The sequence below is a fragment of the Trypanosoma grayi genome (assembly GCF_000691245.1).
Source record: "Trypanosoma grayi strain ANR4 Tgr_430_V1, whole genome shotgun sequence".
Taxonomy (NCBI): domain Eukaryota; phylum Euglenozoa; class Kinetoplastea; order Trypanosomatida; family Trypanosomatidae; genus Trypanosoma; species Trypanosoma grayi.
In genome coordinates, this window is record NW_008826049.1 from 2,194 (window position 1) to 14,469 (window position 12,276).

Here is a 12,276-nt window from a genome sequence, read left to right on the forward strand (position 1 = left end):
CGAATTGTGGAGCACCTCGAGAGCCAGTCGATCGAAACGGCGGCAATCAGAACAGAGGCGCTTGTGGGCTGCGGCCCGCTTCTGAAGCGGCTCGTGTTGGCAGCGGAGGAGGCGCACGTGGGGGATATTCTCACCGTTGTTTTTGACCGCGCCCACGCACTTTTTGCTCCCTGGCTGCATGTGACCACTGATGCGGCGAGAGCGGAGAAGACGCTGGCGATTGATGCAGCAGCGGAGGCGAGCCGGTTGCTGTTGGAGGAGGCACTGCCGCCACCTGAGCGCACGACGCCACGCTCGACACTGGAGGAGGCTGTTTGGTGCCGTACTGGCCAGCTGGTTCTGCGACTTGTGCGAGAGAGTACCACCACTTCCATTTCCAGCAGCAGCAACCGTGCGGCTGAACCCGCGTCGGCTTTGCTGCTTCAGCGAATTCCATGGGGGCGTGACGGTGACGCTGCAGAACCCTGTGAAAGTGACAGTGGTGCAGGTAAACCTGGAGAGATGGTGTCTGCCTTTACCATGTTGTGGGGTGCTGTCTTCCTCTTTCTCCAGTCACTGGCAAGTGGTGTAGAGCTGTCGGAGGTGAGAGACGATGCAGCCCCAGTGCCAACGGGTAGACAACACCCATTGTTGCAGATTGCTGCGGATTGTGTTGTTGTTATGGTGGAGCACAATCGCGCCTTGTTGCGGGAGGCGCGCGAGATGAGTCGCGTCGGTGTGGCCGCGGAGGTACTGTGCGTCGCTTTGAACAACTATGCGTGGCTGCAGCACTACAGCACGAAGATTCTGATGACTGACCGGGCGGCAGTAGCGGAACTTCTCTCGCAATGCACGGCGGATGCGCTGCAGGATGTTGTGACTGGATTTGTAGGGGATGTGCAGTACGTCCTCGCGATGTATCTTGCGCCGCGCAGTACTGAGCGGCCGCGCATAACGAGACGCGTACTGACCACTCGACTCCTTGCTGTCCGAAGCTTCTGCAGCAGTCTGGCGCGCTCGTTGCCACGACAAGAGATCCTGTCTCTTGTCCTGGAGCGTGCTCTGCGGCCGGTGGCGGAGCAGCTGCTGGAAGAGAAGGATCAGCATGTGGTAGACTGGTCAAGCGGTAGCAACAGTGGTGGTGTTGCAGGCGCGTTGCACAGTGCGTCTTTATCACCTGGTGCCCCGTTCATTGGGGCCGTCGAGGATGAGGATGCGGACGGTGGTGAGGACAGCATGACAATGGCGCAACGGCTGACGGAGGCGCTGCGGATATTGGAGAGTGACGCCGCTTTCGGGTCTGTGCTGTGCCTTCAGAGCTCATCATTTTGCACCATCCGTCGACTTCAGTCGATAATGGCTCCATGAGTACACACGTACACACACATACACGGAGTGACGTCCAGACATGCACCCACTTGCACATTAATGTGGACATTTGCTTGGGCTACATGTGGTGTGCTCATCTGTTTTGTTTCCTCTTTGTTGTTTGGTTGTACATTTTCGCCTCTCTCTCTCTGTGTGTGTGTGTGTGTGTGTGATGCTCACTACCCCTTTCGTTCCCCCCCCACCTCCTTGGTATCTGTGTATGAGATACGATTTCTCTTATTCGCTGTCTTTCCTTGCTCTAGTTGTTGCAAGAAGGGAGGTTACTGCGTATTGGCCGAGGACACGAGGAGAGGCAGGGACACTTGCGCTCATTAACCCACATACACACATACACATACACACATACAGTAACACACACACAGATGTCGGAGGAGCCTCACGGTCCTGCGGCGTCCGATAGCGAGGACGGCGCAACAGGCGCGAAGTTCGCTCTATCGCAGGGGGCGGGGACGCCGCTGGGGCAGCTTCCAGCCGTGCAGGCAGTGAGCAACCGCGGCGCGGCGTGCAAGCTCCTGGAGACGCGTCTTGAGCCGCTGCACCGGCTGGTGTTTGGCCGCGCCGGTAAGGCGGGCGAGCGGCGCCGCGCGCTTGAGCCGTTCTGCGGCTTCCCGGCGGACATGCAGAAGGACATCACGGAAAAGCTCCACAAGCTGAAGAAGGAGAGGCTGCGCGACCTCATTCAGGCGCTCGGTATGCCAGTGCATATTTCCAAGCCGCACGCGCAGGTTGCCGACGATGTTGCGAGGTTTCTTATGCAGCCACACAGCGAAGAGAAGCGCAAAACACCCGTCAAGCCCGCACGGCCGTCGGGCACAGCAGCAAAGCGGGAGCGAACCACATCGCCGAGCGCTGTTGGCAGGGAGACGAAGTTAAAGAAGGAAACCGCACCCGCAGCAGCAGCAGCCGATGCAGCTACAGGTGGGACTGGAGTGGAAGAAAAGTCGAAGCGCACTGAGAAGAGAGCACCAGTGGCAGGGAAGCCATCACAGGCAAATGCGCCAAGTGACGATGCCATTCGGGTGGCGGTGTACAAGCGCATCCTCTCCACACCACGTGGTGAGAGGTCGAACCTCACCACCAAGGCGCTGCGCTTAGAGTTGGAGCAGTACTTTGGTGACCTCGAGGCGCGAAAGGCTGTAATTAAGGAGGCAGCATCTGAATGTGTTTCGGCGCTGGTTGCGGCAGAGGAAGCTGCTGCAGTTTCCGCTGTTGCTGTTGCTGCTGCTGCTGCTGCTGCCGCCGCCGCTCCCACCCCCGCCGCGCGTAGTAACGGAAGCGACCACATTGTGGAGCCGTCCCCCGCGCCGCAGCCCCCACAGCCGTGCGAGCTGCCAATGTCGTCTACGGATGCTGCTGCTGCTGCTGTTGCTCGAAGCCGCCCACCGCTGCCTGAGACACCGGACGGCTCTGTGGCGCCGTACTCTACTGTACACACGTTTCCAGCACACCCGCCAACGACAGTGCCCAACGTCTCGGTACCATCGTTGCCTCCACCGGGCGCACCTGTTGTGTGACGTGCGGACACGTGAGTTGCCAGGGGGATTAGAGGTCCAACTCTCCTTTACAAGGAAGGGGCTGCGGATAGAAGGTGTGCTGTGTGATCGAGATGTGCCTTATTGACAGCTGTGAATGAGGGGAGGAGAGAGGGATGGAAGAAAAGTGGATGAAATACATGCACAGGGACCCACTGGAGGTGGAATTCAAGCAGGCCCGTTTCTATTTTTCTTTTTTTGTTTTTCTCCCTCTATGCCTCTTCGGCCCAGGAGGGTTATCATTAAAAAAATATGTCACGCGGCTGTTACATGCCAGTAGGATCACCAACATGGCATCCTCTGTTTGTGTTTGTACCAGACTGACAAATTCTGTCTTTCTTTTTTTTTGTCCTTTCGTTGTTGTTGTCCTCCTCTGTTGTGTTTGAAAAGCATCAGCCGGGCGTGCCGTGTGGTGTGTGGTAGGTTTTGTTTGTGCACCACCACCACCTCCTCGTCCTTGTTGTGCTGCTTCTGCTTCTGCTTCTGCTGTTGGCGACGGCCGCACACAACAGCTGAGGGATTGGGGGAGGTGAGTCTTGTAGACTTTTGGGGAGAATGGATTTGTGGCAGGAAGTGTCGCCTGGCTGTGGCGTGTGGTACATCACCCGAGAATTATACCTGTCGCTGTGCGTCTGCGTCGCCAACCGCTCCACCGCAGAGGTGGAGGTCGTCTTTCGGTGGCGTGGCGACCCAGCGCTCAGCAATGCAGTAGTGTTGGCGCCCATTAGCAACAGCCGTGGTGGTGGTAGCAGCAGCAGCCGCAACAACAAGAGCAACGAAAACGAGGACGGCACGCAGTGCAACGACAATAGAAGTGACACCAACGTCGAAAAATCTGACAGTAATTGTGATGCCAGTGGCCGTCCCGGGGTTTGTGTGAGGCGTGCCATTCACCCACGCAGCACAGTCGTTGTGGCTGCTGTTTCACCAGTGGACGATACGCTGCCCATGACACTTAACTTCGCGCTGGAAGTGTGCAACCCGATGCCACAGCCCGCGCCCATGAATGGCGATGCAGTGCCACTTGAGAATGCGGTGAAGCAAAGCGAGGCGGTGGAAGCATGGCTGCAGCGGCGCCAGTTGAGCTGCTCAACCTGAAATTCCCTCCTTATGTGGTTGTGGTTCTGTCGCATAGGCACAAAAATGACCAAAAACATACACGCGCATGCATTGATGCACGTAAGCACCCTTACTGTGTGCATATTTCCTCCCCTTGTTCCTCTTTCTGCTGAATCTTTCGTTCTGATTCTCATCCTTGCTGTTTCCCTTGCCGACTGTCCTTACTGGTGTGTGGGGCGTTTGTGACCCCCCACCTGTGCAGCTGTCACCCGCTGTTTCTCTTCCCCAACTCTGTGAAGAAGGAAGGGAGCCTGAGAGAGGCGAAGAAAAGAAAGCAACCGGACAGAATGCAGCTGTTCCTCCGCTCTGCGGCCGGCAAGACCGTTGTCGTCCAGGCCACCGCGCAGGAGACTGTCGCCAGCCTCAAGTCGAAGGCCGGCGTGTGCGCTGGCGACCTCTTCTTCGGTGGCCGCTGCCTGTGCGACGAGGCCCTCCTCGCCGAGTACGGGCTGCAGCGCGAGAGCACCATCCAGGTGGTGGTTCCCGTCGAGGGCGGTAAGGGCAAGAAGAAGAAGAAGAAGATCTTCACGAAGCCCAAGAAGCCGATCCACCGCCACAAGCTGGAGAAGATGCGCGCGCTGAAGTACTTCAAGGTGACGGAGAACGACGACGGCTCCTTCAAGGTGGAGCGCACCCGCACCGAGTGCCCCGGCCCCAACTGCGGCGCCGGCGTCTTCATGGCGAACCACAAGGGCCGCAAGTACTGCGGCAAGTGCCACCTCACCTTCTCCGCGCAGTAGGCACAAAAGGACCCGCCACTTCCTTCTGTCTTTTTTATTTTGCGCTTCATTTTCTATTTAAACTCGTTGAGGCTTCCTTCCAACGGAGAAAGCGTTGTGCAATTGGTGCTTGATTGTGTCGCGTTCCCGCGCGCCTTGTTTTCTTCTCTTTCAGTCTCCTTGGTTGCTCCTGTTGCTGCTTTCTTTTTTTTTTTGTTTGTGCCCTTTTGAGGAGTGGGGAAAAGTGACATACTGCATTTTGCTGCAGGGCTGCAGAAGAAAAATAAAAGGCGTCATCGCCAACGCAAAATGGGACTTGACGACATCGACGAATGCGATCCGCCGTTCGAGAAAAACACCACGTGTCCGCAGGTGTTGCTCTCTGGGGGAGGGCCGGGCAAAGCCGTCGTCACCGGTACTGTCGTCGGCAAAAGTAGCAACATGAACCACAACAGTGCTGTCCAACAGGCGCCGGTGGACTTGGGTGATTTATTTAGTGACCTGGCTCTCTTAAGTAGCACGCCAGCAGTTCAGGCAGGAGGCGGTGTCTCGAATACGCACCACCCAAAGCCGGAGATGCAATGGCCCTCGGCTGCTCCCGCGACCCAACAACAGCAGAAGAAAGATGATTTTCAATTTAGCGATCCTTTGGATGCCTTCTTTACTGCGCCAACCTCTGCTGCGCTCCCCAACGCCGCAGTATCGGCACAAGAAAGGGCCCAGTCTGACGATATCTTCGACTTCTCCAAACCGGCTGTGCGCACACGTCACGCGGACGAGCGCACCTTCCTTGAGGCTTTTGAAAAACAGGGAAAGGGCCTGCGAGACGAGACGCGCGACGGGCCGTCTCTCGCCGATCTCAGCAAAGGTTCCTCCGACAATAGGGTGAAAGCACGTCTACTGAAGCTGATGAACTACTACGATGTACTGGGCGTCACACGTGAGGCCACTGAGGAGCAGATACGGCAACAATATAAAAAGAAGGCACTGGAGCTTCATCCTGACCGTGTGGGCCGGGACCAGACGCCAGAGGAGGCCGAGCTCTTCAAGGTGATGACAAAGGCCCACGAAATATTGTGCGACACGGAGGAGCGGACCAAATATGATGCGGGGTTGATGCGTTCCGGTGAGGGTGAAGGTTCCGATGAGCATTGGCTCTTTCACTTACGCCCGCAATGAAAAGGAGGTGCCCGCAAAAGGAGGAGCCGGCGCGTCGTTTGTTGTCAAGGGACAAGGGAGTTGCGTTGGTGGCAAGCTGCGAAAGAACTGCTGCGTGAAGCGCGATAATGAGGAGGCACGGTAGTTTGAGAAGAAGAGCTTACGAGTTTTGGAGAGTCCTTGATTCCTAGGGTACCCCGTTTGTTTGTTTGGCTTCCCCTTCCCCTTTGCCTTGTTTTTTGTTTCGCTCCTTCTGCCACCTGCTGATGTTTTGTTGTTTCTTTGTTCGACTCCTCTGTTTCCCATTCCGCACCGAAAAAAAAAGATTAGTTGTTTGTGATTCGGGAAGAACGGCAATGCGTCGGAGTTGTGCTCTGCTGAACGCCACGTGGCGCGAGCATGGTATCAGTTACCTAAAATACCTTAACGTCTGCACGGAGACCGTCCACAGCGCAGTAAAGGAGAGCCGCCGTGCCAAGTACGAGCGCTTCTCTAAGCCAGGCTACGTGGCGCAGAGGCCGGATGGCGCTGGTGGAAACGAGACCATCAATAAGGTCCCCTCACAGACAACGGATTATTAGGGAACAGAGTCCAGTGGGTAGCATGGAAGGGGACGTAGAACGTGGTGAATAGGATGCTCCAGGAAACTCAGGGAGCAATGCAATACGTGCGTGAAGGAAACAGTCATGTGTGCCTCAAACCAATGTAAAGTGTGTGGGAACTTAGACTTTATACATGTTTGGCTCTATTCGATGTACTGTGCTTTACTTTGCCGCTTGACTACTTCTGCTCTCTATTGCCAGGTCCGTTCCGCACGCGGGCCGCTGTTGTAGGTGTAGACTCTCCGTTGGTGCATAGCGAAAAGGGTGCGATGCCGTGGTATCTCAGCACGTTTCGTGTCAGCTTCTGCGTGATTTACTCTTACTTTGCCTACGTGCAGGTGAAGTGGATCGTTGCGGCTGAGGAGCGCTACCGACGCTCGCTGACATGGAAGCCGGCGGTGGCTACCATTTTTGACCACAAAATCGTCATGAAGCGCGGTGGCTCGAGCTACGTGCAGTACCGTTTCGAGGTGGATGGCAGAGAATACATTGGCGACCGCTTCCGTAGCGGTGGCATCCATAAGGAAGAGATGGTGTCAAATCCGGCTCTGCTCGGCGCAGGGACGCAGCTAGTGGTGTACCACAACCCCGCCGACCCCAGCGAGAGCGCCATCAAGCTGCAGACAGATCGGGGCGCGGAGTCAGTGTTCATTATGGGCATTGCGGTGTCGTTGCTTGTGGCGTACAGNTCTGTGCGGTGTGAGACGATCCTGCCCAACATGTTCTACAGCTTCCTCGGTGTGAACCGTCGGCTGGGCGGCATCACGGGCCTGAAAGAGGCGCGGACACATTCGCGACAAAAGATGAAATATGGCAAAAGCACCGGCGCCATTTAACGGCGGGTGAGGATACTGCGTCTCTCGCCAGGTCGCTCACACGTGCACACAGAAGGGGATAGCTTGCCGTTCGTCATGGTGTACTAATGCCATGGGTGAAGGTGCGTTTTCGCATGGCGCTAGTTGCTACAGACAGTATCTTGTTATTCCGTATTTCCCTTCTTCACATAACAGTACGAAGGTGTTTTTTTTGTCATTCTTCCAATTCTATTGCCTTCTACGAAAAAGCCAAGCGTCACATTTAGCCGTACAAGCGCACTACAAGTCGTGCAGGAGGCGGAACTGCATTTTGGAGTGTTGAAGAGGGTAGTGGAGAGGTTGCCATGGCCGAACCCCGCTCTGCCAGTAGTAAGGCACTTAGCGGGGCAAAACGCAATCGCACCAGTATTGAGTTTGATGTCTCTGAGTTCATGCAGGCGATGGACTGTACAGAGAATCATATGGTGCTTGGTATTGATGAGGCGGGGCGAGGGCCTGTAATTGGCCCGATGGTATACACTGGCGCAATTATTGCTCTGCATGAGCATGATCGTCTCATTGACTACTGTGGCGTTAACGACAGCAAAGTCCTTGGTGAGGCTCAACGGAAAGATGTGCTGCAGAAGCTGCAGGATCTCAAAACGTTCCGAACCTTTACCGTCATTGTGACACCCGCTGAGATCGCCGCCGCTATGACAGGCACTCACGGCACCAATCTTAACACGCTCAGCCACGACACGGCCATTGCCATCATCTCCAGAGCGACGCTGGAGGCCGAAGGGATGCTATGTGCCGCGTATATCGACACTGTAGGACCACCCGAGTCGTACCAGAACCGCCTTTCCGGTAGATTCCCGCACCTGCGTGTTACAGTGGCGAAGAAAGCAGAGTCAAAATTCCCAATAGTGGCAGCCGCCTCTGTTGCCGCAAAGGTGGAGCGCGACCGCCACGTTGCGCAGCTAGGCATTGATGCTGGAAGCGGGTACCCGAGCGACCCGAAGGTAATGTCATGGGTGCGTTCGCACGTGCACCGTTTCTTCGTGCTGCCGCGCGAACATGACTTTGTGCGCCTTTCGTGGGGGCCTGTTGTTCAGCTGGCAAAGAATCCCGACGTGTGTGCCCCCGTCGTTTTCGAGGAGGACACAAAGACCAAGGCAGAGAAGAAGCGTGCCACGGGCGGCGATGGTAAAAAGCAGCGCCTCTTGAGTTTTGTCAAGCCACCGCCACGCCGGCACATGGTCTACACGCACCTGCTGAAGTTGAAGACTCTGGCTGCCATTCAGGACACGCAGCACCCCCCTCTTGTGTAAATTGTGCATGTAAAGCGACACTGCGGTTAACCTCTCGTGCATGAGCATGAAGGCGGTTGCACTCACTGTTCACTCAATACATCTGTAGAAGTTACTGTGGTAGCCATAGAAAAGTGTTCAAGAAACATCATAGAATAAGCATGAAAATGTGAAGCCTGTTAAGAACGAGAAAAAGTTTATGCCAACTGCCGCTTTATTGAAAGAGTAGCATCATTATCTTCGCATTTCCTTTTTTTGTTGTTTAATTCTTCTCATTTTCTGTTTACTTTGGTGCACTGGGCTACATGCTGTGTATCTCTTTTTATTTAGGATAGAATAAGTGAAGAAGTGAAGGGGTAGAGATAGTAGGGTGAAGAAATGCAGGGTGAAAAAATCCTCTCAACGCCACTCGTTGCTGTTGTGGTTACATTGGCAGTGCGATTCCTCACGTACAGTTTCAAGGATCAGATTTCTCTCCCTTATCACTTTGGAATCACAACACCAAACACAGGAGCAGAGATATGGAAGGAGGCTGTCTTCTGGAAGCAAGAGTTCAATTCTGTCCCTGATTACATCACTGCTGTGGCCCCCTGGTATGCTGAGTATATCCCACCAGCGCCTGCTGGTGTGTACGTTACCGTTTTATGTCTATTGGACGGCTTGACTGCTTTTATTGTTAGCAGGTGGCCTTCTGCCACCCCCCAGTTCGTGTATACACTTTTTGTGCTGAATCCTGCGATGATACTCTTGCCGGTGCTGGAGTCCCTTGCACCTGTGGAGCACTTTCTGCTAGCTATAATCATTGAATGTTCTAGGAGACAGCGAGTCCAACCGTGGCTTATGAATATTGCGCGGCTCATTTTGCCAGTTCTGGGGTTTTCCTTTATTGCCGTTGCTGTGGCACTTTGGTTCCCTATTGGAACAACAAGCCCAAAAATTGCGCTAGTTGGCGCTCTTCTCGGTGCCGCAAGCATTGGAGGGTGTGGCCTGCTGTATTTGAGACTGTATGGTGAGCTTCGTGCTCAGACTTCTCTATACGCCCCACCCGATAACGGGGTGATGTGGTATGTGCGCTTACTTATCATTCCCGCGTTCGAGCGCTGCATGGACGTTTTTCAATTTCAGCTGCCAGCTATTTTAACGATGCCACTTGCGGTGGCGCTTCCAGCCGACGCCGAGGCCCCGACGGCCCCGACGCTGGAGCGCACAGGTGTTGTCCCTGGCAATCGGCGCCTGCTCGTTGTTTTGTTTGCTATCTGCGTGAGCAAGGCTTGTCGTTGCCATTTGGCCCTTCCAGATTATATGCTGGGGGTGCTGTTCCTCTACTCCCTCTTGGATAAGACGTCTCGACTCGGTCAGAGGGATGGTGGCACGTCAATGCTGGAACGGCTGCGGACAGCAAATGTGTTCGTGCCTGTGTACACATTGCTGTTGACGGTGCCGCTTCAGTACAGCTTCTACACTGGGTGGGTGATGTGGGACACGGCAAACCCCAACTGGGTCTTCTTTCCGCAGGTTGCTTTCACTATCGTGGGAGGCATGTTTGTTCTCACGTTTCTCAAAGCGGCGGTGGAGGCCATCAGTGCGGAAGCAGCGGCCGGCGAGAAGGAAAAGCAGTTGTAGAGCACCTTCGCTCCTTTCCTGGGCGGTTGCACGAGCGAAGAGAAATCTCTATCACCGGATTGCCCCCTTCCCCTTCCTCTCCACACACACAAAAACAAAAACTGGCGACGAAAGAAAGTTGAGCATTTGTGCGTGGGTGCCTGCAGATATATATATTTTAATCTGGGGGCGCGCCTCACGCAAGTTGTTCTTGGACCGTCCATCTCCTTCAGCAGCATGCATCTTCTTTCTTTCGTTCATTCGTTGCTTTTGCTTTCATTCACTTCCTACCACTGAGGCGAAGCAATTAAGAAGGAAAAAAATCGATCATCTGTGTGTTTTGCACTCGGCCGAGGGACAAGTGACGCATGACTCGTGTTGTTGTTTGCGTTTCGGCCTGCATTCTTCTTTCGTTGCTCCTGGTGACAGCGGAGCGCGCAACAGTCTCATCGCCGCAGCAGCCAGCCGTTCGCCCACCTCATCGGCTCCATGCGCGGAGGCTTCCGTCATCCACAGGGTCGCCGTTTTCTGTGTTCTCCGTCTGCGATGCCGAAATTGAGCATTTATGCCCCACGAACAAAGAAGCGCCACTCAAGTGCCTCCTACAGCAGTTTCTCGAATCCAGGAACAACGTCTACGCCAGCACCACGACACAGGGCCATTCTCAACTACCTCAGCACCGACTGACCGCCTTCAGCAAGGAATGCAGCAGCTGGCTATGGGGGAGGGAGGAGTGTGTGTCGTATGTGCGCATGGCAGGCAAGTGCCACGCCTCTGAGACTGCGCGGGAGTGTCTGCGGCGCATCCCGGTACGTCAGCTGCCGCCAGCTTGTCGTGACACGGAGTACTACCACGGCGTGCTGCTGTACGGCGTGCTGAAGAGGCAACGACGACAGATGCAGCGTGACTTCCGGTGGCGTGCTGGCAAGCACTACCGTTGAAGATTAAACAATGATAGTTCAAAGACAGAATTCGATGAGGCTAATAGCACGTTAAGCTGAAAGCAGCAAGGCAAAAGGTAAGCGAAACAAAAAAGAAAAACACAATGAATAGACACCAGTAAGAGAGACGACTTGAGTAAGTAATAGTCAACACGAGCGTAAGATGGCGAAAGCGAGAAACGATGGTGGGTACGAGCCCTTCTCTTCGGACGTGTCGGACATCTGCAGACGAGGAAGGGGATGTATGTGACTCACTCTAGCTTTTGGCATCGTGTTGTTGGATGGTATTGGTTTTACTGTGTGTCCCCTCTGCCAGCGAAAACTATTTTCTGCTTGCCCATGTCCGTTGCAATAGCTACTGGATGCGTGCGAGCGATCAAGCAAAGCGACACGCCGATACCATTCGCTTCCTCAGCGTTTTACTGAGCGTGTCTTTCTACTTTTTTTTTTGTTTTCCTTTTTTTTTTTTCTTGCTTGCGACCACATCCCCTGCGCGTTTTGGTCGGCTATGTGTTGCACAACGCCGCGCTGGGGGGACGGCGCGTCCCTCTCTCTCTCCCGGCGCCCCACTCGCCCACTCACTCAACCAACGGCCTGCTTGAGAGCGGCATGATGCCATCGCCGCACGGCAGATCGTTGCCAATTCCGTCTGCGTGCTTATGTAAAACGAACAAAACAATAAAGAGAGATGAGGAGCGAGAAAAAAGAGAGAGTGAGAGAAAGAGAGAGAGTGAGAGAGAGAGAGCGGCACGTTCAAAGTGCGCATTAGCCTGCAATACGGCGTCCCCCCACAGCACGAGTGTTGAGGGACGCAAAAGGGGTAACGAACAAAGGACCTGTAGAGGGTAAGTGCGCGGCGGGTGCCGGCGGGGAGTTGCGCCATGCGGAGGGCGAAGGAGAAGGAGGGGAGGCCGGCTTGCGCTGCTGCCCCTTCCTGCAGTCACACACGCGCACACGAGTCCCCTATTTGTTTTTTTCTTTGTTTGCTTCTGTTTCTGTTTCTGTGTCTTCGGATCAAAACTTTTTTTTTGTTTTATCTTGTTGGTTGTGAGAGGTTTAGACACGCCGCGGCTTGACGCCGAGAGACGGAGGAGGGCGGTGTGTTGCGCCTCGGCGATTCCTTTTTTTTTT

The 12,276-nt window shown here is 54.8% G+C and overlaps 10 protein-coding genes across 10 annotated transcripts; all 10 read left to right on the forward strand.

The window, feature by feature from the left end:
* Positions 1–501: 501 nt before the first annotated feature.
* Positions 502–1,347, forward strand: DQ04_04301000 (putative ankyrin repeat protein; the record flags this gene model as incomplete). Its single annotated transcript, XM_009313475.1, has 1 exon — positions 502–1,347. One exon carries the CDS (start codon positions 502–504, stop codon positions 1,345–1,347), a length of 846 nt encoding a protein of 281 aa, XP_009311750.1.
* Positions 1,348–1,730: 383 nt separating this feature from the next.
* Positions 1,731–2,882, forward strand: DQ04_04301010 (putative regulatory subunit of protein kinase a-like protein; the record flags this gene model as incomplete). Its single annotated transcript, XM_009313476.1, has 1 exon — positions 1,731–2,882. One exon carries the CDS (start codon positions 1,731–1,733, stop codon positions 2,880–2,882), a length of 1,152 nt encoding a protein of 383 aa, XP_009311751.1.
* Positions 2,883–3,455: 573 nt separating this feature from the next.
* On the forward strand, positions 3,456–3,998 carry DQ04_04301020 (hypothetical protein; the record flags this gene model as incomplete). The annotated part of the gene is made up of 1 exon (XM_009313477.1): positions 3,456–3,998. One exon carries the CDS (start codon positions 3,456–3,458, stop codon positions 3,996–3,998), a length of 543 nt encoding a protein of 180 aa, XP_009311752.1.
* A 308-nt stretch (positions 3,999–4,306) lies between these two features.
* On the forward strand, positions 4,307–4,759 carry DQ04_04301030 (ubiquitin/ribosomal protein S27a; the record flags this gene model as incomplete). Its single annotated transcript, XM_009313478.1, has 1 exon — positions 4,307–4,759. The coding sequence occupies one exon, from the start codon at positions 4,307–4,309 to the stop codon at positions 4,757–4,759; it is 453 nt and encodes a 150-aa protein (XP_009311753.1).
* Positions 4,760–5,047: 288 nt separating this feature from the next.
* DQ04_04301040 (putative DnaJ chaperone protein) lies at positions 5,048–5,917 on the forward strand (the record flags this gene model as incomplete). Its single annotated transcript, XM_009313479.1, has 1 exon — positions 5,048–5,917. The coding sequence occupies one exon, from the start codon at positions 5,048–5,050 to the stop codon at positions 5,915–5,917; it is 870 nt and encodes a 289-aa protein (XP_009311754.1).
* A 335-nt stretch (positions 5,918–6,252) lies between these two features.
* Positions 6,253–6,477, forward strand: DQ04_04301050 (hypothetical protein; the record flags this gene model as incomplete). Its single annotated transcript, XM_009313480.1, has 1 exon — positions 6,253–6,477. One exon carries the CDS (start codon positions 6,253–6,255, stop codon positions 6,475–6,477), a length of 225 nt encoding a protein of 74 aa, XP_009311755.1.
* Positions 6,478–6,767: 290 nt separating this feature from the next.
* On the forward strand, positions 6,768–7,334 carry DQ04_04301060 (hypothetical protein; the record flags this gene model as incomplete). Its single annotated transcript, XM_009313481.1, has 1 exon — positions 6,768–7,334. The coding sequence occupies one exon, from the start codon at positions 6,768–6,770 to the stop codon at positions 7,332–7,334; it is 567 nt and encodes a 188-aa protein (XP_009311756.1).
* Positions 7,335–7,657: 323 nt separating this feature from the next.
* Positions 7,658–8,623, forward strand: DQ04_04301070 (ribonuclease H; the record flags this gene model as incomplete). The annotated part of the gene is made up of 1 exon (XM_009313482.1): positions 7,658–8,623. One exon carries the CDS (start codon positions 7,658–7,660, stop codon positions 8,621–8,623), a length of 966 nt encoding a protein of 321 aa, XP_009311757.1.
* A 357-nt stretch (positions 8,624–8,980) lies between these two features.
* DQ04_04301080 (putative GPI transamidase component Tta2) lies at positions 8,981–10,225 on the forward strand (the record flags this gene model as incomplete). Its single annotated transcript, XM_009313483.1, has 1 exon — positions 8,981–10,225. One exon carries the CDS (start codon positions 8,981–8,983, stop codon positions 10,223–10,225), a length of 1,245 nt encoding a protein of 414 aa, XP_009311758.1.
* Positions 10,226–10,572: 347 nt separating this feature from the next.
* DQ04_04301090 (hypothetical protein) lies at positions 10,573–11,145 on the forward strand (the record flags this gene model as incomplete). The annotated part of the gene is made up of 1 exon (XM_009313484.1): positions 10,573–11,145. One exon carries the CDS (start codon positions 10,573–10,575, stop codon positions 11,143–11,145), a length of 573 nt encoding a protein of 190 aa, XP_009311759.1.
* Between the last annotated feature and the right edge of the window lie 1,131 nt (positions 11,146–12,276).